This window comes from Podarcis vaucheri, assembly GCF_965113315.1.
Source record: "Podarcis vaucheri genome assembly, chromosome: 11".
NCBI lineage: Eukaryota > Metazoa > Chordata > Lepidosauria > Squamata > Lacertidae > Podarcis > Podarcis vaucheri.
In genome coordinates this window covers 37,321,310-37,345,264 of record NC_138749.1, presented here as the reverse complement: position 1 = coordinate 37,345,264, position 23,955 = coordinate 37,321,310, and the positions used below count along the sequence as shown (strand labels likewise).

Here is a 23,955-nt window from a genome sequence, read left to right as displayed (position 1 = left end):
CTGCTTACATCTCTCAAAAAGACTGGAACAACAGTTGCCTTGCAAACACTCCATGTCTACAAAGTGAAATGCACACATGTACAATTGTCTTATATAGTGATATGTATGCTCCCTTTGAGAGGAAGGGCAGGATATAAATATTATGAATAAAAAATGACATATAGGGATTAGAGAAAAACTGAGCAGCCCTCCTTCAGATGTCCTTTTGATTTAAATAGCTACACCTTCCTTACATTTCCCCACTAAACCTAATAATAATAATAATAATAATAATAATAATAATAATAATAATTTATTATTTATTATTTATACCCTGCCCATCTGGCTGGGTTGCCCCAGCCACTCTGGGCAGCTCCCAACAGAATATTAAAAACACGATAAAACATCAGACATTAAAAACTTCCCTAAACAGGCTACCTTCAGATGTCTTCTAAAAGTCAGTTGTTTATTTCTTTGATATCTGATGGGAGGGCATTCCACAGGGCGGCAGCCACTACCGAGATGGCCCTCTGCCAGGTTCCCTGTAACCTCACTTCTCGCAGTGAGTGAACCGCCAGAAGGCCCCCGGTGCTGGACCTCAGTTTCCGTGCTGAATGATGGGGGTGGAGATGCTCCTTCAGATATACTGGTCCGAGGCTGTTTAGGGCTTTATAGGTCAGCACCAACACTTTGAATTGTGCTCGGAAACATACTGGGAGCCAGTGAAGATCCTTTAGGACTGGTGTTATATGGTCTCGGCGGCCACTCCCAGTCACCAGTCTAGCTGCCACATTCTGGATTAGTTGTAGTTTCCAGATCACCTTCAAAGCCCCATGTAGAGCACATTGCAGTATTCCAAGCAAGAGATAACTAGAGCATGCACTACTCTGGCAAGACAGTCCACGGGCAGGTAGGGACTTAGCCTGCATACCAGATGGAGCTGGTAGACAGCTGCCCTGGACACAGAAATGACCTGCATCTCCATGGAGAGCTGTGAGTCCAAAATGACTCCCAGGCTGTGCATCTGGTCCTTCAGGGGCACAGTTACCCCATTCAAGACCAGGGAGTCCCCCATACCAGCCCGCCCCCTGTCCCCCCAAAACAGTACTTCTGTCTTGTCAGGATTCAGCCTCAATCCGTTAGCCGCCATCCATCCACCAACCGCCTCCAGACACTCACACAGCCAATTAACAGCCAGTCTGTTTGATTCACCCTGCTAATGTCCATTTGTGCCAGCTTTCCCCATTGTACTCTGCCATTCTCCCCTGCTTCCAAAGGACATTCTATATCAGGATTTCCCAAACTTGGGTCTCTGCAAGCTGTTTCTGCAAGCTCTTTTGGATATAACGTGGCTTAACAGTTCTCTAACACACGGATACTCAAGATTGAACAAGACTTTTGTCACGCCTTTTTTGGCGCAATGTCTTGCCCTTCTTCAGGGGATAAAGTTGAGAATTTGGAGCCAGAAGGGGAGTTGCATACAGGTCCAGGTCCAGATGGCCCTCCAGAAGAAGAGCCTGTGGTGCCATTGCCCTTCCATTCTGAGAATATCACCTTTCATACCCAAGTGTTAATCAAACCAGTAGCACACTTAAGACTTTCTAGGGTTAGAAGGGGGAGGAACATGGGGGAATGAATGTCTTTTGTTAGCAGGCTGCCAATGGATATAACTGTGTGGTGATTGATGACAGCCAGACATAAATTTTGGCTATCAAATTCAGTCTGGAAAACAGAGTGAACAGGTGGTTAACCTCTGATGCTCTGAAAAAGACATTTTCTGTGTCAAGACACCAAGAAACTGTCAGCTCCTGGGAACCACATAAGGGCCCTGATGAGCACTGGATCTGCAAAAGCCTCCCTTTCTTAATTCTTCCTGAGGTGTTTATAATTCATATATTGAAAATGAGATTTGTCTGTCTGCTGGTGGAAATTTACATTCGGTGTGTGAGCTGCTTTCTGGCTGCAATAAGGGAAGGGAAGTTGATTGTTAAAGGGCTGAAGGCAGAAGAAAACGTCTACTTTAATTGTTTGAATCAAGAAATTTTGTTTTTTTCTCAACAAAAGTGTTGCCTATAAATTGAAAGTAAATCTTCTCTTGATGCTTCCTCTGTGGGAAAAGAGTTTACTCTAATAAGAGATAATGCTGTGAAGATCTTAAGGTGGAGACGGGCAATGTAATGAGACTGAATTGTTAATAAGATCAAAAACATTCAATATAACAAGTATATCTTTGGACATTCCACCGTTGGCCACCTTCAGCAAATGTTTGATGAGCAAATAAAATGGATTAGAACAAAGTTTGATCTAATCGATAATGAAAGTAAACCAGAGATGAATGATATGGAAAGCAGAATCAAACGGGGAGGGAACAGGTGGTGAAATGGGAAAGTCCTTCACACTGGTTTTTGGATGAATGAAACAGTCAAATGGTGGAGTTGTGGTGCTGGAGGAGTAGAATGAAGCCATGGATAGAGAGACATCTTGATCTGGCATCAAACGCCACTGTGCTGTCTCTGTTGGTGAGGAGCCAATGAGACCTTCAGTCTGCCATGATTCCTCTGTGGGAAAAGAGTTTACTCTAATAAGAGATAATGCTGTGAAGATCTTAAGGTGGAGACGGGCAATGTAATGAGACTGAATTGTTAATAAGATCAAAAACATTCAATTGTCAAGAAACACAGTTGACCCCGGAAGTCAACTGTGTTTCTTGACAATCAAACATTCTCACTTTGAATGTTTGAACACACACACTCCCCTCTTAATCACTTCAATTTTCAGGTGGGCATCTCAGTTCCAACCCCTTAGCTGCTGTCATCTCCTTACTCAAACCATACCAAAATATGTGATAAAACCCACATTCAGCTTAAATAAATGATGAAATTCATACTAATTTTAATGAATTGGGATTTTAAAAATTAAATTTATATACCAATCAAAGATCACAGGGTGTTTTATAGGATTGCAGTCTATATCAGGAATTAAGTAAATACAGTGATGGAAAAGGGAAAAATGAACATGGATAAAACTATGTGGGGAAAATATGGCTTGGTGTTGTGGGTTATCTTTGCCACTTCATAGGTGGCTAAACATTCCTGTTTGAAGTAATTTGTGATCATTGACATAGAAACACAATCATAGCAGCTTTAAGCTTAAAATAAAACACTTACATCAGGTTATAAAGTTTTACTGTTGCATTATACAGTTGCATTAAGTATTTTCTGCTTTTTTATGTGATTTTTTTCAAGGAAACATATTTTCATCTTCAAAGGATTTCTGCGGGGGAAACTTTAAAAACACAACAGAAATGTCAAAAATTAAAAAGCGAATAAAAAGATTCATCATATTAATAATTTCACCTCTTTACACTTCTAAGGCATGCTTATGTTGACAATACTGTTATATAGCTTCAGATTATGAAAGGCAACAGATGTTGAAATTATTGTTCATGGTAAATGGTTTGCAAGATTAGAAAACCATCCAGTCTTTCTTCTAAAACACATACAAGGTGATGTAATTAGCTAGGAATAGGTTTCTCTGCTGAATCAGAAGCTGCAACCTAAGCATACATAGCCAAATAGCTTCCACTGGAATTCCTAAGGTTTCTGAATAAACATGTTGGTTCAGGATGTAAGACCTACTAAAAACAGTCAGATTTACTTATGAGTGTGCTTAAAATAATATTCCTCAAAGTATAGATATTGGAATGGCATCACATGATTGTTTTTGTGATATTTATTTTCTTCTGTAATGGGAAGAAATTGATTCCAAATGTGTTGTCTTGACCCCGTACTCCATACATGGTAGTGCCTAACCTTAAATGATGCTTCTCCAGTCTCGGCTGTATTTACAGTAATTACGTGCATAATGTAGCATATTATTGTCTGGACTTCCTGTTTAATCAGTACAGAGCTTCTTACAAGTGCAGCTGAAAAGGGCAAACAAAATTAAAGCTTTATATACCAAAACAAGTTTGATTTGCTAAGCTCCCAGCATTCCAAAGTACACAAATTTGTTCCACTAAGTTTTCCGATGGTTTGCAGATGGGCAATGATTAATCAGAGAGCTAACTGAAGTAGTTTGCAATTAAACTGGAAAGCTCTGAAGCATGCTAATTGAATCAGAAAATTAGAGGCACTGAGCAGTAATTGGCTATTTCTCATGCAGCAGGTGCCAGGCCACTCATCTGTGGAACAAGGTATTTAAGGCACATTAGCACTAGTAAAAATACTTCTTGATATGGAACAGCTAGATTTTCTGCTCATTTTCACCATGGATGCCAAAACATACAGCTGGGATGTCTAGTGCTTCAATTCATGTTAGTTTCTGTAAGATAAGCACGTAGGAAGCTACCATCATGCAACCTGTATATACACCATGGAGATGTTGTAAGTGACACTAACGTACAGAAACAAAATATGTAAGATATCTATATCGGCCAAGGCTCTATTGGTAATCAAGGATGAAGACAATGAATTACACAGAACTCTTTAACAAGTGATAACAAGCTTGTTACAACAGAAGTTGGGCTAGTCATATTGCTCAATTTATGTATTTTGTAGCTGTAATTTTTGTGGGGCAAACATAAGCTACTGGCCCCCAAAGACCTCAAAATCTGCTACAATTTTTCAGGTCTGCAATAAGGTGGAACTCTTGATCTGGAGCCTTCAGAATAGCTATTCGCATAAAAGGGGAAAGTGCAGTATAAATGTACCCTGCTGCTATTAACAATTGCCATTTGTCACGTAAAGGTAATATGGAACATTGCAGCTTCTAATACTGTAGAACCCAGGATGCTGGTGGCTTATGTCTGTGTATTATCCCAGAGTGATCTCTTCATGGTAGCTAAAAGCAGTTCCCTGAGAAGGTGAAAATCTTATGGGGAGAACTACAGCTTATCTTCAGTGGTTAAATACTGTGGCAGTGCATGCCCAAGTCCTAATGCCACATTCCTGAAACTATGTGTTTGGGTAAATGTTGGGATTCCTTTGCAAATAGGTGGCTTCTGTAGTCTTCCAGTAAAATCAGTGTAATTTATTTACTTCTGAGACAATATGTTTAGAATAATAAAAATAATTGTAGACTGCCTGATACCCGTAGATCTCAGGGCAGTTCACAACATAAAGTTACAATGTAAAAACACATATACATCATCATAATAAAAATAAAGACAACCTAATGTGGATGCTATATCATATGACTTAAGCAGCTGACTTGGGCAATGGAACTCTGCAGGGCGTGCCCCCATGGGAACCTCCCTGCCCCTGCCGCCACCAGGGTCATGTAGCTGCAGCTTCCAGCCAAATCCTCTGAGAATTCTGCAAGATCTCATAAGATCTTACCAGAAGCAACCACGTGACCCCAGTAAGCGAGGCTTCAGTGGGGACAGCTTCCTGTCTTGCCTCAGGTGGCAAAACAGGGTTCTCTCCTATTTATTTCAAATTTTTAAAACCCTCGTAAGGCTGCTTCACATCATAAAAACTAATCAAAATACAAATGAGTCACCAATATTAAGCCCAGCATCATGATACTAAATTCAAATCAAGTGATTGCTGTATAGCTAAACTGCTAGGGAAGGGAAGAATGGTGCTATATACAGGTAGCAAGAGGATGTGGTTTTCTGGATCCAAGCACCATGCAGATTCACTGACTTCTTACCATGCCCTTTGACAGCTGCTCATTCTTGCATTTAGTTAAATATGTTCAGTTATATAGGTCACCTCCACTATAGCTTTACGGTGCTAAATATTTGCAGAAAAGCTGTAGAAATTAGTCTCTTGGAGATATGTTTTAAATATTCAGATTACTGAAGTGTGGATTAGTGAAGTTTGGCTGTTACATTAAGAAATAAAATCAATGTTCCCTTATTTCTAGATAGTTTTGAAATTTGAGCGGGGGAAGAGTTGAATATTACTTGAAGATGTTGGCACCATAAATCTAATACTGCTGTGAGCTTAGTAGATGCATAAAACCAATTCATATTATGTCTCAGCATGAGTTTATATCTTCTAATTAGTACCACCATTTTATGTAGAGCACATGCTATGAAAGTTTGTTTGTCGTGTCAACAGAGACCAAAGGACATACAGCAGTTCTCTGCTAGAATAAGAGGACTATGTGGAAACAAAAGGCTTGTACCCTAAGCAGTAGGTAATCAGAAAAGAATGTAAAAGAATTAAGTACTGTTGTGGAGATAAAGTTATACCCATTTTGCAATGAGCATAGGTGGTTCTCATGATATTATTTTTCTCATTATTAATTAGACTTCAGTAAAGTACTGTTCTTTAAAAAGTGAATGAAAACATTAAAAGCTTAAAAGCTTCTATTCTGACAATTGAAAAGTAAAATTTTATGATATTCAAATGCTAATCATATCACTTAGCAGATGACTGAAGAAAGTAGTGTATTTTGAATAGAGGCATAAATTATAAATTGTAAACAGTGCATGGGGGATATATTGTAACTGTGTCTCATTTAAATTAAGACAGGGAGCTTTTTCTGAAACAGATTATGTGACTTCATTAAGTTTTAAAATCCACTTTATAATGTTTTATTAAGATCTTTTGGCAACAGGCTACAAACCCCCATGCTATAGCAGTTCAAAGTTGTATAAAGAACTTGGCTATAGCTCACGAGCACATTCATATATTCCAATATTATTTCTACACTTTTCTGTGCTGTTATATAATAAATGTACCTCTCTAATGCTTCTCTCCTTGCCCACAAATATGTTTTTGCTTTTTTAAAAACTAAAAAACATCTCAAACATTTACATGATCAATGTTTTTTGCTTGAGGGATAAAGTTTGCTCTTCCATGGACAAGTGAGAACATATTGATCATTTTATTCTATTTGCTATTTCTAAATTCAATATACCTCTTGAGTCGATAAGCGAGATCGAGAGCATATTCTTTTTTTGTGTGTGCCTGCTTGTAGCTTGTTCTCAAGATTCAAGATACATTTTTGATTAATCACAAATGCTCTGGGGTCATGGAGAGCAAATGTGTTTGTGGAGTGTCAGCTGATGCTGTCAGATAAATGTCTTAAGCTTAGCCAGGGTTCATGCCCCAGCTTTAGGCTGTGCCAAATGTCTCCCCTTGTTGAGGAAGATAACAGCTACACTGGAGGCGACTGAGCTGTTTGTTCACTGAAAGGGCTGACCTTGCCATATGGGGCTACAATCAGGTTAAAGAAATAGTGTATGTTTTAATTGAAACTTTTAAGACAAACTTTACTCTTCTTAATTTTACTCATTATTAATGCAGATGAATTCACTGCTTCTAGTGCCATGTTAGCTCACTAACTTTGCTTCTTCTTACAGTTTCGAAAAAATATATTTTGCCATATAAATTCCATTTTGTTATTTCTTTCCATGCTAATATTCATTTAACATTGTCATTGTGCTAGAGGGAAACAAGGATGTTTTTGTTTTGTTTTTCTAGTTTCAATGCCCGTGGGGCTGAATTCTCAGTACGAACTAGAAGTTCCAACTGTGGGATTGGAAGGAATTGTTGAACATTTTTATTTCACATTTGTCTTCAAAATAACAGTTCTGAGCCTACAGAAAGTGTCATATAATGTAACCTACAAGTATGTCTCCCTTTTGACTTCTGAATACCTGTTTAATCACATTTGCCACATCTATAGCAATTTGTCTTCTATTACTAGACAGCACATAAATAAGAAATAGTGGCGCAGTTGGTCTGTTAACACCTGGAGAACATTTTGTATCAAGCCTGTCTATGATTTGTAATGCTACAGGCAAAAGCCTGTATCATATGGTGGTGCATAAATAAGTGAAAGCTCTCTGGGCTACTTGAGGACTTTGTTGTAAAACACCCAAAATCAGGGCCTTTCTTCACCTTGTCATAGATTGTTCTCTGCTTCAAACACCATGATCTACTTTTTCTTTCCTCTTAAAAAGTTCATACTGTCATGGGTAAATCAATGGGGCTAATTAGACACAACAATGCTGTTAAAAATGGAGAGGGAGAAAATAACACATCTGTCATGAACTCCCTCTTGGAAATGAGACATTTTAAATATTTTATGTTGAACACAAAATATCTTGAGGAGATTGTTTCATATTCTGTATTCCAACACAAACCTCTGTGTGAGAAGAATAACCCTGATTGAACAAACCATTTAAACAGTTATTTTTTAAAAGGAAAAAAGCTTCATAATGTGTTCAATATCTCTTTTACTAAAGAATATATAGTACATAAAATGTTTTATCACAGATAATGTATTCAAAATTTACATTTGGAGGCTTTTTGGCACCCTAGCAACTTGTCCGTGTTGCGCCACTGCATAGAGGAAAACATGTAATTTGGCATCATAAGATGAGAAAGAGCACTGGAAAATCTTGCCAACAGAAAGAACATTCTCATTCCAATTATTTCTCTTCAGCCAACATCTAAATCAAATTGAATACAAATATTTTGCCCATTAGACTAATCTGAATTGTATTTCTAGCAGTTTTTCCTGCAAGATATATTTTCTCCTAAGAAAAATATTTAACACATTTATATCATACTTTTCAATGACGTGAAACATTTCCTGTTTTCAGCTTGCATAATTTTTGCATCTGCATGTGTTATGCACCTGTGAGTTTGAATTAGAGCATTTAAAGCAATGTAGTTAGGTTAACAAAACAGTAGTAGCAAAAACTGAGTGATGGAAAAGAAAGTGTCCTACATGCTAGAATAACACAAATTCCATAAGTTGTGCATTCATTAATTTCTAAGTCATGTATGTAAAGCATCTGACCATGGACATATTCCTTGCTGTGTTTTTTAAAATCCTTACTAAGAAGAGAAATGTCCCTACCTGACTTTTTTTTAAAGGTTTCTCCATTAAGACCATTCTGTCCCTTCCGTGAAAACATATATTTCATCTTTGACAACTGTTTCATGGCACTTGGTGTTACTGATGGTGCATGCACAACTTCTTCTTTCTCCTTTTTTTTTAACCCCAGGACAGCTGCCAACTGCAGCTGACCCTGCTGTGTTTTCAGCTCCAGTACATCTTATAAAATAAAGTAGTGTTGTCATGCTGGAAACATATTTCAGGAAATAATTCATGACTATAGTTCACCAGACTGAAAGAGAGGCTCTGCATAGTGTGGAAATTATCTTTTGGTTTCTGAGTGAATGGTGACAACCAAAACACTCCATAAGACCCAGTTCAAGAAAGAGAGTAGGCATGAGTTTTGGCAAATATTGCCACTTCTGCCCTCTGGCTTAGTTTAAATGCTAAAGCAGGATGAAAAAGAAGCACAGTGGTGATCAGAGAACTGAATATTCTGAATAAACTCTTTATCCAGAGAGAGAACTCTGAATGATCAAAGTCATGCTTCATAACATGCATTCTGTTTGTCTATCAGCAAATGTACTTACATATGCCAAATTCTCAGAATCCTGGTTTTACACTAAAACAAGCAGGCTTCTTGCACTCATTGAGGAGGAAAAAACGGTCAAATATTTTCAAGCTCAAAAACTGGAGATCTGATTGTGATCATGCTCTCAGTCTCTATGCCTGTTACTCGCAGACCTTTTTCTCCATCTTTATGCATTTCATTTGTATGGCCTCAACTAAATCATTCCCCTTCCATGGCCATAGTTACAAACTGGGGTACACTTCCTGCATTAGAACTTCCTGCACAGATAGTACTTCCATGTAGGAAATTGCTTGTCACAGTTTAATGAACAGTCACATGTGACAAATGACACTTGTGTAATTTGCTGCATGCACATGGTAAGAAACTCTGATTGGTTTCCTCTGAAATAGACTCAACTGAGTTTGCCTTCTGTGGTTCTGTGTATACAAGGTGTATGCATTTTCATATGCAGAAATTATATCTAAATAGGATATTCATATGCTGTAGTCCTGATAAAATAAAAGGCCATCAGTTATATTTTATTGCATTTAAAAATACATCAATATTCTGATTTATAGAAAATTAAGAGAATATTCTGCTTGGTCATTCCAACATGTAATTTTCTGTATTGTGAACCTTTTCCTATTATTTTGCTTTTCCTCTCCTCCTTTTAGCGTTGATAGATTTTGGGAGCAATAACATTAAGTTGGTATCTTTTTAGATACTTTTCCTGGTTCAGTGTCAATAGTTTAGGAGTGGGAAGTCTCTGGGAGAAACAAATGTCATATGAACATCAACTGCATCCTTTTCATGTAGCTTTCTATCACTTTACAATCTTATGCTGAATGGAAACTGAATATGTTTGCAACCAAGCTACTTATGAACAGTGCCATTTCTATGTTCTCAAAGAAAGTGTAGCAGGAAGAAGAAGTATGTTTTTGGACTATGCCAAAGGATAAATGGTCTTTCTATGTAGCTTGAATAATTAGCTGTCCAATGAAGTTATCGGACAGGCACAAAGATAAACTGTGTTAGCGGATAAGAAAACTTTCAAAAGCAAAACCTTTTAGACATATGGAATACATAGGGCAACACTTAATTTGTCCTATTATTTTCTTCTACATAAGTGTCACACAAAATATGTAGACTAGATTGTTGGATATCTGTTGAAAATGCAGGTTTGAGAGTGACAAATGAGATTTACACTTCAAGTGGTGGGTTGTTCAGTTATATAAATATAGCCTAGTGATTAAAAGTCTTTGTGCTAATGTGCTAGCTCCTAGCACCATCATTATCAGCAATGTAATAAGCCCAGCTTTAGTTAATTTAGCATCTAAAACAGAAGCATACATTTTATTGCCTTATCTGTGCCTTATCTGTAGTAAATTGTATATGAACTGGATCCAGCCAATGTTTCAGATCCTAACCCCACCCCACCCCCATAGACCAACTTTGACAGGTGAATGGGGCCACCTTGTATCGTTATGAAGTTATGTGACTTTGCAGATGTTCACTATAACTGCCAATCACCTGATAGATGGTTACTGCAAGCCCCTTTGATGATGTAGCATCAGGACCCATCAGCTGACTGGTGCTGAGAGCACACCTTCAAAGGGAGTTTCTATAACTGCTGATTGGCAGTTACAGTGAACACCTTTGAAGTCCATCCGCAGGTGTGGTTAAAATTCAAACCACATCTGCAAACAGTCATTTCTCCTCTGCAAACCAGCAAGTTTATTGGGGCCAAAAGTGTGTCTTCAATGGGGCTTGCTGACAGTGCCAGTCTGCTGATCAGTACTGACAGCTACCCCCATCAGCTGCATTAGGGATCTTCCAGTGGGAACAATCGGGAACTCACTTTAAGTTTCCACTTGTTCCTTTAGATTGTTTTTTATCTGCCCCACATGACACCATGCATGGGGAAAAGTGGTTGTGATTTGAATAAAACATGCTCCTGGGCTAAACTGGGAACTGTGCTGAGCCTAATTAGGCCTATGGGCAGGAGGTTCCCCAACCCTGCAGAAACTGCTCAGAAACCCTATTCTTCTATCTTACATAAGCAGCTCCTTCCCCATCTTCCCTGGAGCTACTTAAGAAAGACCTGTGTGCCCTAAGGGAAGGCAGAAGTAAGGGAGCCCAGACCAGGTTGCACACACACCATCAGCTCCTGATAGAACATTCTATGGCCTGAGAGAAATGTTGGAGCAGCTCCTATCTTCCTGGAGTTCTGTGTGCCCTGAGGAAAGATGAAAGCCCAGTCCAGGAAGCTTGTGCCATCATCTCTCACTTAGCCTGAGAGGATTTTGTCATGCCACATTTTATATCATATATTTGTTTTAGTACTTTAAAAGTAAAAACTGCCTCAAGTGCCTTGGCACACACTACTAGTTTCCAGGCTGTCTGCCAGTCAAAAACCTTTACTACTCCCCCCCTTCCAGCACTATCTGAAGGCTATTGCCATGGCTAAGGAAGGGAACCAAGAAGAGCTTTGCTGCAGACCAGGTGTGAGTCTCATTGTCTCTTCCCCATCTCCAGTGCTTTTTTTCTGGGGGTAAACGGGTATGTGTACCCCTAAACATTTTGTGAATCTTTGTACTTTTGTAATTTTGTAATTTATTTTTCCCAATTTGAACTATAAAATGGTGGTTTTCTTGAGTCAAAATGAGAGTACCCCTAAACATTTTTTTAGAAAGAAAGTACTCAGGATTGCCTCTGAGTAACGGAGGCAAGGAGAAGTATCTTTGTAAGTGGGGGGAGGGGTGGCAAAGGGAAAGGTTGAGCCATCTAGGTAGCCACCTTACCACAGTGCCACCTGTTTTTGACCCAGTCTGTAACCTTCCACTACAGACATTAATGGAGCCAGTTAATTCTGTGACAGTTCCGTGTGTGTGTGTGTGTGTGTGTGTGTGTGTGTGTGTGGCAGAAAATGAACCAAAGCTCTCCAGGACACCATTTGAGTGGAGGAAAAATCTATAGCCATTGAGTGAGGGCAAAAGAGAGGCCATTCACTTTCATTAGAGGAAATATCTCACTATACTTGGTAACACATTTGGAAGTAAGGCAAAAGCCCTACAGTACTTACAATAGGTCACTGGATTCAGGGATTTCCTCATCATAAATTTCAGTAGTTCCCATTGATATCTGTGGGGCAAAGTACGGTAAAGGGCCTGCAATATGCAACACAGCTGAAGGGTCTCTAGTGTCACAAGCAGGTTGGGGAGACACTTTTATTTCATTTTCCCTAATGAGAAAAGGACACTCAAGGACAGTGGTGATGGTGTCACCAAACACTGACAACTTCACCTTTGCTGTTATAGGGTTGTAAGGGGGACTAGCCCAGTCAGGAGCAGAGACCATTGACCTCCACATTTCATCATGGTCTCATTGAGTCAGTGATTATATTCCAGATTTCATAATTGCCTCAGAGTGGGCAACTCTATGTATTTCAATGGGTGGAGAATTCAATACACTGTCCCCTAACAAATTTATAATATGATTTTTTTTAAAAAAAGCATTTCTGCTGAAGCTAATAAAGTACACAGTCCAGTTCATGTGATTATTCTCAATATTCTGCTCTTATTACTGGAGACTTGCAGTCAAAGATGTGATGGTTTATAACAGATAAGCTCTGTAGGCAGTGATATTACTGTGGCAATATGCAAGAAAGTACAAAGGTAATGTTCATGCTGCCATGGAGCTTTGAGATAGAATTAGATGATCCATAACTAAAAGGTCCATAAACCAAGCCTATTCCTCCAGCCCCTAGCGTCACATTAGAAACTGCAAATGAAAGACCTTGTAGGACTGACAACAAACTGCTTTTCTAGAAATCTAACCGTACAGATTCATTTGCCTGTAAGATTTCCATTTTTACGACAGTGTAGGGAAATTCCAGTTCTGTTCATACAGCCAATTATTGATACCAGGTTTTCTAGTCAAGCACACCCTATTTTTTCCTGTTCTCTCTTTCTCCCCCCACCCCAGTATTCTAAATTCAGCCTAATAAGCTCCTCATGACCTGATAAGAGACTCAAATTTAAAACAGGAAACAGAATAGAAATGGGTAGCGAACTGACATAGAAGTGGAGCCATAGATCCATGGTAGAGCCTACGTTTTGCATGCTGAAGCTTCCAGGTTCAGATCCCAGCATCTCCAGATAGGATTGTGAAAGTCCTTTCTCTGAAAACCATGGATAAATAACCACTGCTAGTCACAATACAGGCTCAATGCTCTGACTCTGTATAAGGCAGTTTCTTGTGTTCCCATGACCTTCATTGGGATCATTGGCGAGGTACACTATGGAAAATCTATTCAGAACAAATGATAGACAAGGGAAGTACGTTATTCCAGTACTATCCCTAGTTTAAGCCAAGCATCAGCAAGAAATAGTGCAGTGGAAGCAGGGCCTCATCAGCTGACATGAATGGAGAAATAATGCTAGAGGCTGATTCATATTTCTGAAAATTACCTCTAATTTAGTAATCTCTTCCTTCTTCTATATGAACCACTCACAATACATGATGGAAGCACATGGAAGATTGGCTTCTCAACATACTAAAAATAAATAATGTAATGCAAAATTTGTTAGGTACTGTATATATCTATCCAGAATTGACTGCTAGGGCAGTTACAGGTTTTGAGAGGTTAGCCATATTTGTATCTAATAAATCTAAAGGTGTCTAGTGTCTGGAACTATCTTGGAAAAGTCTCCTGGGAGCAAAATAGTCTGGGAATGGGACATGGGTTGTAGTATCTGCACTAGATTTAGGGTGGTGTGGGTGCTTCCTCTGCAAAGGGCACCAAGCTGAGGGGGTGCAAAATAATAATAATAATAATAATAATAATAATAATAATAATAATAATGCCTATAGTTATACAGGTATCTGCTGAGAAGTTCCATAAATAAGCAACTGTACCAAAAGGAATTACTATGAAAATAATAAGTATTTGGGGAGGGGGTATAAACAGAACGGAAGGGGGTGCATATATATATTTGTCCTTTTCAGGGGATACCAAATTTTGTCCTCACTCAGGGTGCCATGTTACCTAATTCCGCCCCCGGCAGAAGTAGTCATTGATCTACTTATGCACCTCCAGATGGTGGAGATGTGAAGCAGCATCCTGGTGCCTAGGCATCTTCACTTGGTTGCAAGTGGCCAACAGCCAGGTGCAAAATGCACCTGCCGCCTGGCAAATTTCAAACACTGATGAAAAGCCTTACGTAGGTATGTTCTACAGTTTTTCAGCTTACAAACTATGCTGTGTCCCTTTTTAGATTTCTTGTTCTATCTTGTCTTTAAATAAATAAAATAGTTTTAGCAATAGACTTGCGTTATCCCAAAAAAATCATTACAGGTTTATACATTTATTGTAACTGACCTTGAAGCTTTAGGATGTGTTGATTCAAAACCCAAATAAATAGCCAGGTGCTGTTTGGTGACACATGCCTTTTCATTTAAGCCATGGATGGAGAATTAGATGCACTGATAGCAGCTGATAGATATCAAGAAACCCAGAGTTCACACTTCATTAAAATGCAGGTTAAATTCTTTAAAGATAGCCATTCAGGTATCTTGTGTAATCTTCTATCAGGATTGTATCTGCATTTCAGTTTGTAAGGCACTACCTGTTTGGAATAGGATAAAGACCCATTGTTATTGTCAGACCTGTTTCAAGCTAAATATTCTTCTAGTCCTTTGTGGCTGCCATTTTTTATCAGGCATTCAGAACAGCTTTCCTTTGCTGATCTGCCATTTTCGGACATATCACTGTTTCACTTGTATGATTTCTGGTGAGACAAGCTCAGACCTGGCTGCTTTTCTCTCAATAACAGAGAAAAGAAATGTCTCTGGTGCCTACTCTGCAGAGAAAGTTCATTCATGTGTAAATTATCAGTTGGCCTTTATTTGCTTGGCCTGTGGAGAGTACACATGCAGATAAAAGGCTCTGTGGGTCAGGGTTTAGTACATGCAGGTTTCTCCAGTGGCCACAATGGCACTGTTAGAATTGTTGTCAAAGATTATCAGACAGGCTAGGATGTCTTATCATTATTTACTTGCAGTTTACAGAGTTAAAATAAAATTCTGCAAGCAGGATTCTATTAGAATGTTAGAACAAAATCCACAGCATGACTACTATAAGAAGTACCTTTCTTAATGAGAAATATATAAAGATTCATACAGATCTGTTTAAGAATATCTGTTTGTTAATATCACAATATTTCTTTACTTCATTATCCAGGCCAGCATATCACCCTCTACCAATAATAGAAAGCAGTTTCATTGCAGTGTCTTCAAAATTTTTGTCTTCCTTATATGTATAGTTGCTAATGTGATTATTGAATCATGGGGAACTGCTTTAAATATGCTAAGATATTTATTGCACAATTGTATATTCTGCGGTGATGTTTGCACTGGCATAAGAAGTAGGTAGCAGCTGCAGTCTATGTGAGGCTGCAGAAAAGTTGTTTGATCTACAAGATCAGTAGCCTGTTACTTGGTTGCCTTTCATTGAAACATAATCAAGAATCATTAAGGCCTATTAGCAGCTGTGTTGTAAGTACATTTTATAATGCAGTTCTCAGAGCCCCAGTTATCCTTACTAAAGTAAAGTTGTTAAGCTACAACTGTCTCTTAGTTACAGGAGGTTGATCATAAATGAGATAGGATACTAAGCTTTTGAAATGGAAATTCAAGACCCACAGGATTTGATCCATCAGGTCAGCTTCAATTCAGACATTTGGGACCAACCTGCCATTGAATGGCTGGTACCCAAGGTCATAGCTGGAAAGAGCACTAATAACATATCTGCATATATTTGTAATCTTATCATGAAAAGAAAAGAAAAATTATCCAGAATGACAAAATCATTTCACATTAGTTTTATTTTTTCCTTCCTAATCATTTTCTTGCCCTTCTTACTAGTGATATTTTATATTGGCTGCATTATTAGCATTCACATACTTAACTGTTTTGCTTGCTTTATTTTTAAACTTGCCCTTTGAAATTATATTAGTGTTGATAGTTTGACATTGATTTCCTTCCCTTGATACTTTGTTATTTGGGCATTTTAAATGCCTAACTAGTTTCTCTAGAAGAAAAATACCACACTATGTGAGATTGAAAACCTTATTTCTTGAATGTTTCCCGTTTGGCAGAAGGAAGGAGGTGGGTGTGAAACTCACTGAGAAGGAAGATCACTTGGTTCTTCAGAAAGGCCTCAACACAGCCACTGGTGCAGGAAGACAAAATTCTGCAGAACTAAATATTTATGGTGTCATACTTGCCCTGGCATTTAGAATACATCTTATATGGTAAAGTCCAAAATGCAGATGAATGAAAGCACTGAAAACAGTGATTCATGAGAAGTATTGTGACAGATGTGATTGCTGTTACAGATTATTTAGATAACTTATCTTGTTTCTGCTTTTTGTAAAATGCTGTACAGTCTTATGTGATTACATAAATATGCCCATAAGCTAACAGAGCAGAAACTATCTCAATGGGGAATGTAAGGAGGGTCACATATGATTATATGGATTTAAGTAGAGTATGTTCCCGGGGACTTATGTGCAAAATATAGTAGGTGTTCATATCTGCGTGGGAGCCACTTCTGTGCAGCAACTTTCCAGACCTTCCCTGAAACATGTAACCCAGTTTATCATGCAAATCTTCATATGAGCTACCCAGAAAAAGCATATAGTACAGTTCTCCTGATACTCCACCACTTCAGAATGCTGTGTCAAAAACTTCCAGGCTCTGGAAAGCTAACATGTCAGAGAGAATGTTTGTAATCTAGCACAGAGACACGTGATTCCCCTACCTGCATTCTGATGTGGTATAATCAAAGGAGGTGTATAATATCCTCCCCCCCCCCAAAAAAAAATATATACATCAATTCACTTAAAAGATTTCCAAATGGTGTGACAAAGGAAATCCATCACACATTCATTGGCATCAAACCCATCCATTGGCATAAAAACTCCAGGCACCAGTGTCATCAGGCCGTGCAGTTGTTTAGTCCCTGTCACTCCCTGGTAATTATCAGGAAATCCACAGGTGGTTATTGAACCATCATTTTTTAATCAGTGGAAATTATTCATCTCTTTTCACACACAATGAAAGCTCAACTATGATATTACAATGTTTGGCACCACTATAAAAAAATTTGCCTTGCTGAATTGCACAAAGTTCTAGTCTTGAATTCTGCTTCCAATAGTAGAAAGGTAACAAATAGGACATGAGAGTGATAGCCCTGTTTTATTCCTTTTTTGTGATGGGTGATAAACTACTTCTGAACATCGAGGACCCACTTAGCACTCTTAACTAATAACAGTTGATAGATTTATCTTTCATGAATTTGTCTAATCCTTTTCATAGCCATCTAAGTGAGGGCCATTTCCCCAATGTACAGTGAATTCCATTACTTTTATATATTGTGTAAAGAAATATCTATTTCAGTCTACTACAGCCCATCCGTTTTATTGGATAGCCCAAGATTCAGTACTATATTGTGAAATAGAGATAATCTAGTCACTTACTCCACGTTGTTCATAAAGTTATTGATTTCTGTAGTGTTCCCCTTAGACATCTTCTCCACCCCCAACAAAAAACTAAACTGGACTTGCCTGTGGCTGCAATGTAAGTTTACATATTGGCATTATATTTACAGTTTTCTTTTCAATTCTTTTGTAAATGTTTTCTCTTCCTGGACAAATGATTTCCAGTAAGCCTTTTCACTTCAAGATCTTTATCTAGTTGGTTGCAGCCATGCACGATACAGATGTTTATTATGAATAAAATTCCTTCAGTTCCATAGTGTGCTTTCAAATGGGAGTGTAATATCACAAACACATATTTGGCAACAGGTTTTTTTAAAAAAAAAACCGTGAAATTTTTCATGAAAAATGTTCTGGGGGAGGGGATGACTTCATGTGAACTGTAGCAAATTTACATGCAATAAATAAATAAATTAAATCAATAAATAAAATTCCACAATAAATATCTGTCTGGAACTACTACATTGGGCAAAGAAAGTGGAACCAAGGGTCTTTGGAAGAAAAACTAAACTTGGCAGAAGTCCTCCCAAGTACATTAGAGGAGCGGAGGGAAAGGAAAAGCATGCAAACCCAAAGCTTCATTCAGCTCACAGAGTCTTGTCCACTTAGTGCTAAACCATAGTTTAGTGTTACATGTAAACTGGGCTACTGTTCTTCTGGCTCACTTCCAGCATCTAGTGAATGTAAATAAACATTTGTTATTGGTTTTTATATTTATATTTTTGCCTTTTCTTATAGTCAATTTGTGCTTTTTGTTTTCCAGTTTGTGTTCTTTTTCAATTTCCTCATGTGAGCACAATTTTAAAATAATTCCTCTTGCCTTTCATAACTTCCTTAATTTGCATTTTGTCTATGAGCATCCTTTGGCGCTTTTGAGTTTTTTCTGATGAGTCCTATAGATTCCTATTGAATCTATATTATAGTTGTTTTATATAAACTACAAGCTTCGTAATGATATTTCAACCTTCAGTACCTTCATTTTTGAGAAACTCCCCCTCCTGAATATTGATGAAGGAATATATTCCGCTCATATATGTATGATTGTGAAAGCACATTTGCACCTGATCTTGTGTACTGCTTAGGTTTAAATCAAGAATCACTTCTGCTCTTGGTGGTCCTTATTACCAAAATGTCATAAAACATCATTTATTATATCCAGAAATAACATATGAATTTACAATTTATGCACTCATTTTTAAACAGTTGAAGCCACTCATTAGTATTGCTTTTTCTACTTCAGCTACCTCCTTGGTTTATTTTTACACCTCAAAATTAACATCGTGTTTTGGTGAGGGAGATTCTTACTTTAACAATAAGATTCTGCCAATAGAAGTTTGGAAAGAATTCCCGCCCCGCTTCAGATTTCTAACTTAATGGACTCTATACAGTGGTGCCTCGCAAGACGAAATTAATCCGTTCCGCAAGTCTCTTCGTCTTGCGGTTTTTTTCGTCTTGCGAAGCACGACTATTAGCGGCTATTAACGGCTTAGCGGCTTAGCGGCTATTAACGGCTTAGCAGCTTTAAGAAAAAGGAAACAAACTCACAAGAACTCACAAGATGTTTCGTCTTGCGAAGCAAGCCCAGAGGGAAATTCGTCTTGCAGAACGACTCAAAAAACGGAAAACTCTTTCGTCTAGCAAGTTTTTCGTCTTGCGAGGCTTTCGTCTTGCGGGGCACCACTGTACCTTCTTAGGATTTTAGAGCAACACTACCTTCAATAAACTTTCTCTATCCTTGTGTAGGTTTTAGATTTACTTTACTGCCAATACCCGAATAACAGTAGTCATGATGGACAGATATGAAACTAGAAAACAATGGAAATGATTTGTTAAATAGAAATGCAGCTTGATTTAATTGAATTTATAGAAGGCTGTTGAAATCCATAGCTGTGTGTCCATTAACACTGAAGTAGGCATCTTCACACTTTTTGAACTGTGACAAGCATCCAAGAACCATGAAACTAGTTCTATGAGCCCAGAGAGACATTAGATTTGTGTTCCTTGGACAGCATTTTCTCATGTTTTCTGGCAAACCGCTTTTGAAACTGAGGGAAGAATCAAAAGCAGCTTGTGATAGGATATGAAGGGGGTGTCAGGTGTCAAAGGAAAAAAACTTTACAATTTCATTCAGCTAACACAAGCCCCTTACAAAACGCTATCCCAAGTAGCTGTTTAGATACAAACATCTTTGAATTTGAAAAACAGATACCGGTAAGTCATGAGCTATTTCATTTTAACAATATCAACCTGTTTGTACTGTAACAAAATGGTATTTGGCAGCTATCTATGAATACAAATATGTTTCATATCTATTATTATAGTACCTAATACACAAATATACCACTTTTCAGCGTATTAACAACGGTTTGTGGCAATTTTCCTGAAAATATAGTTTATACATCTGTGAAGAGATGTACATGAAATAATTATATGACAAAATAAAAATGTCATAGGTAACAAGCAGATTTGTTTATGAGTATAATAATCTTATTTACCATAATAACTAAACTCAAATATAAGTTATTTATAGGCCACATTTTCTGTTTTACTGCTCTAAAGAAGCACTTTTGACTCCTGAGACCAGTAGCATGAAAATTACAGCCCTGTTATATTGCAGGTGTACTATGTACTCTAAAAAGAAATAGACTGTGTAAACCTTACAGTACAGGCGAAACTCAGTAATTCTCAGTACAGGTGAAATTCAATAATTCACCTTAAAAGGTGAAACTAATATATGGGATAGACTCATGACATGCAAAGCAAAATATGTCAAGCCTTTATTTGTTATAATTGTGATGATTATGGTGTACAGCTGATGAAAACCCCAAATTAACAATCTCAGAAAATTAAAATACTAAATGAAATCAGCAAAACAAGGATTGCAAATAAAGCAACAGTGGACCTCTGAAAAGTAGAAGCATGCATATGTACTCAGTACTTGGTTTGGGCCCCTTTTGCATCAATTACTGCCTCAATGCGGCGTGGCATGGATGCTATCAGCCTGTGGCACTGCTGAGGTGTTATGGAATAACAGGATGCTTCAATAGCAGCCTTCAGCTCTTCTGCATTGCTCGGTCTCATGTCTCTCATCTTTCTCTTGGCAATGCCCCATAGATTCTCTATGGGGTTCAAGTCAGGCAAGTTTGCTGGCCAATCAAGCACAGTAATCCCATGGGCATTGAACCAGGTTTTGGTACTTTTGGCAGTCTGGGTAGGTGCCAAGTCCTGCTGGAAAATGAAGTCAGCATCCCCATAAATCTCATCTGCGGAAGGAAGCATGAAGTGCTCCAAAATCTCCTGGTAGACGGCTGCGTTGACCCTGGACTTAATGAAGCACAGTGGACCAACACCAGCTGATGACATGGCTCCCCAAATCAACACAGACTGTGGAAACTTCACACTGGACTTCAAGCATCTGGCATTGTGTGCCTCCCCATTCTTCCTCCAGACTCTGGGTCCTTGGTTTCCAAATGAGATGCAAAAGTTGCTCTCATCAGAAAAGAGGAATCGGACCACAGAGCAACAGACCAGTTCTTTTTTTCTTTAGCCCAGGTAAGACGCTTCTGACGTTGTTTCTTGTTCAGGAGCGGCTTGACAAGAGGAATATGACATTTGAAACCCATCTCCAGGATCCGTCTGTGTGTGGTGGCTCTTGGTGCACTAACTCCAGCCTCAGTCCACTCCTTGTGGAAGTCTCCAACACGTTTTAATGGTCTTTTCCTGATAATCCTCTCCAGGCAGCGGTCCTCCCTGCTGCTTGTGCACCTTTTTCTTCCACACTTTTCCCTTCTGCATAACTTTCCATTAATATGCTTCAATACAGCACTTTGGGAACATCCAACTTCTTCTGCAATTACCTTTTGAGGCTTTCCCTCCTTATGGAGGGTCTCAGTGACGGCTTTCTGCACAACTGTCAGGTCAGCAGCCTTCCCCATGATTGTGCTTCCTACTGAACCAGACTGAGAGACCATTTAAAGGCTCAGGAACTCATTGCAGGTGTTATGGATTGAATAACTACTGCACCTTTTCACAATATTCTAATTTTCTGAGATTGTTAATTTGGGATTTTCATCACCTGTATGCCATAATCATCACAATTATAACAAATAAAGGCTTGACATATCTCGCTTTGCATGTCATGAGTCTATCTCATATATTAGTTTCACCTTTTAAATTGAATTACTGAAATAAATGAACTTTTCCATGATATTCTAATTTTTCCAGTTTTATCTGTAATTGCTGCCACTGAAGAGCATTCTTACAATTTACAAACAGCATAAGCCATAGAATAAAACTTTCATAAATAACATTTTTTAAAAATACCTATTTGATCCTCTTATGCTATTTCTGATATTTGTTAATACTGTTAATACAGGTTATAATTTAGCAGAGAAATCAAATATATATTCTAGCCAGTGTAAATTGTACAGTCACTACTGCAAACTAAGTTAATTGTTGCATCTGAAACACACTGAACTTTGAGGTGATTTCAGTATCTTCTATTTAAACATTTCCTTGAATATTTTTTTTTTTAGAATTAAGAGTCCCTTTATATTTAAGATTCTTAAGACTCCTGAACCTATATGAGTTTTCTCTTGCTTTTACAGAGGGATGATTCTTGAATAGTTTGAATAGTCACACATCTACCCAGGATCAGTGTTGGCACCTGACACCCTTGGACAGCTGCCAGGGCCCAAGCATGCCTTTAAGCCCCACTATTAACATCTGCCTTAGATCCCCTTTCCTTTGCAATTTGAATTTCCCACAATGCCCCTGAAGTAGTAGTGTTCTGGGGCATTAAGAGAAATTGTAATGCTGCTGCTTTCATTGCTCCAGCCATGTAAGCTGCCATGACCCACCAACAGAAAAGGGAGCTCTCCAGATTGCCCAAGGCACCCCAAACCCTAGACTGTCTCTGGGAATAAAATGTGTAATGCACCAAGTTCCAGGTAGTTTCAACCATTGCAGTGATACCAGTTTCACTAAAGATCTAGTCTATCTGAAATACAGACTGCAAAGCTACAATTTTACCATCATGGTGATCAAAATTACCATTTTCAATGCATATTATTTAGAAACATGCATCAAGGTTTACTGGGAGGATGTAGATTTACAGAGGTAGTTGGTGCCTATTTTGAAACATGTTGATATATGGCAAATAATGATCCACATTAAGAAAAAGTATAATTTTCAGAGTATTTTTATTAAATGTAGGCTGAGTAACAACTAAACCAGAACATATGGCATATCCTATTTTTAATGTTCAGTTATCAAACACTCAGTGGACTACCAAAAATAGTCACTATCATATCACTAAGAGTTATCAGTGCAAAGCATCTTAGTCATTTTGGTAACAGCAGCAAAAAAAAACCCTAATGTAGAATGCTTTCCAAAGATAAATGGGAACTCTTTGATCCTGCTATTAGGCGTAGGGTTGTTTCAGACATTTGAAAATGTTAATTAGAAAACCAAATGCTCCTAATTTAGCACATTATCGTTATAATGTTTAAAATTATCTTATATTATTGCATGTTTACATTATTGATCCATCTTTATTGGCTCTATGCTGTAGAAATGTCAGTTTTTGCATTAACTCATACAGTCCTTTACAAACACTAAACTTCAAGCTCTTGTGTTCACATTTGCTAATGCTGCTGGTTTAGACTACTACTATTGGCTTCAGTTCAACCTGCTACTTTTTCTTCCAGTACATAACCACACTTTCTAGATGGTTTGCATCTTTCTGCAGAAGGTTTATCCTTTAAATTAGCATGGCATTTCACTCCACCACCCCATTTTTAAAAACAGTATTATACAGGCAGCATCCAATTTGTTGTGTGTCCATAACCCTCTATAAAGGTGTGATCTAGTCATCTTATATGGTTGATTTTTAAAAAAATTAAAAGCTTTTCACAAACTCTGTATTTAAAAATAAGTAGGTTTGCAGCCGCTGGAAAGTTTCATATAAGGGAATGTGGCCACTGGGCTAAAAAGGATTCTTCAATTCTGTTATACAGAATATTGAACAAGATAGGTGAACAT

The 23,955-nt window shown here is 38.1% G+C and overlaps 1 protein-coding gene across 6 annotated transcripts in view; it reads left to right on the top strand.

Moving 5' to 3' along the window:
- The window catches only part of ARB2A (ARB2 cotranscriptional regulator A), a 213,125-nt gene that overhangs the window by 171,819 nt on the left and 17,351 nt on the right, over window positions 1–23,955 (top strand). Inside the window, exon 11 of one of the 6 annotated variants that reach the window (XM_082191368.1) lies at window positions 16,513–18,624. The exons of the other annotated variants lie outside the window; for them this stretch is intronic. Coding sequence (XP_082047494.1) covers window positions 16,513–16,532 — 20 coding nt within the window. The 3' untranslated portion in view covers window positions 16,533–18,624. Of the gene's footprint in view, window positions 1–16,512; window positions 18,625–23,955 lie in introns of those variants that run through there. 6 annotated transcript variants of the gene reach the window in all.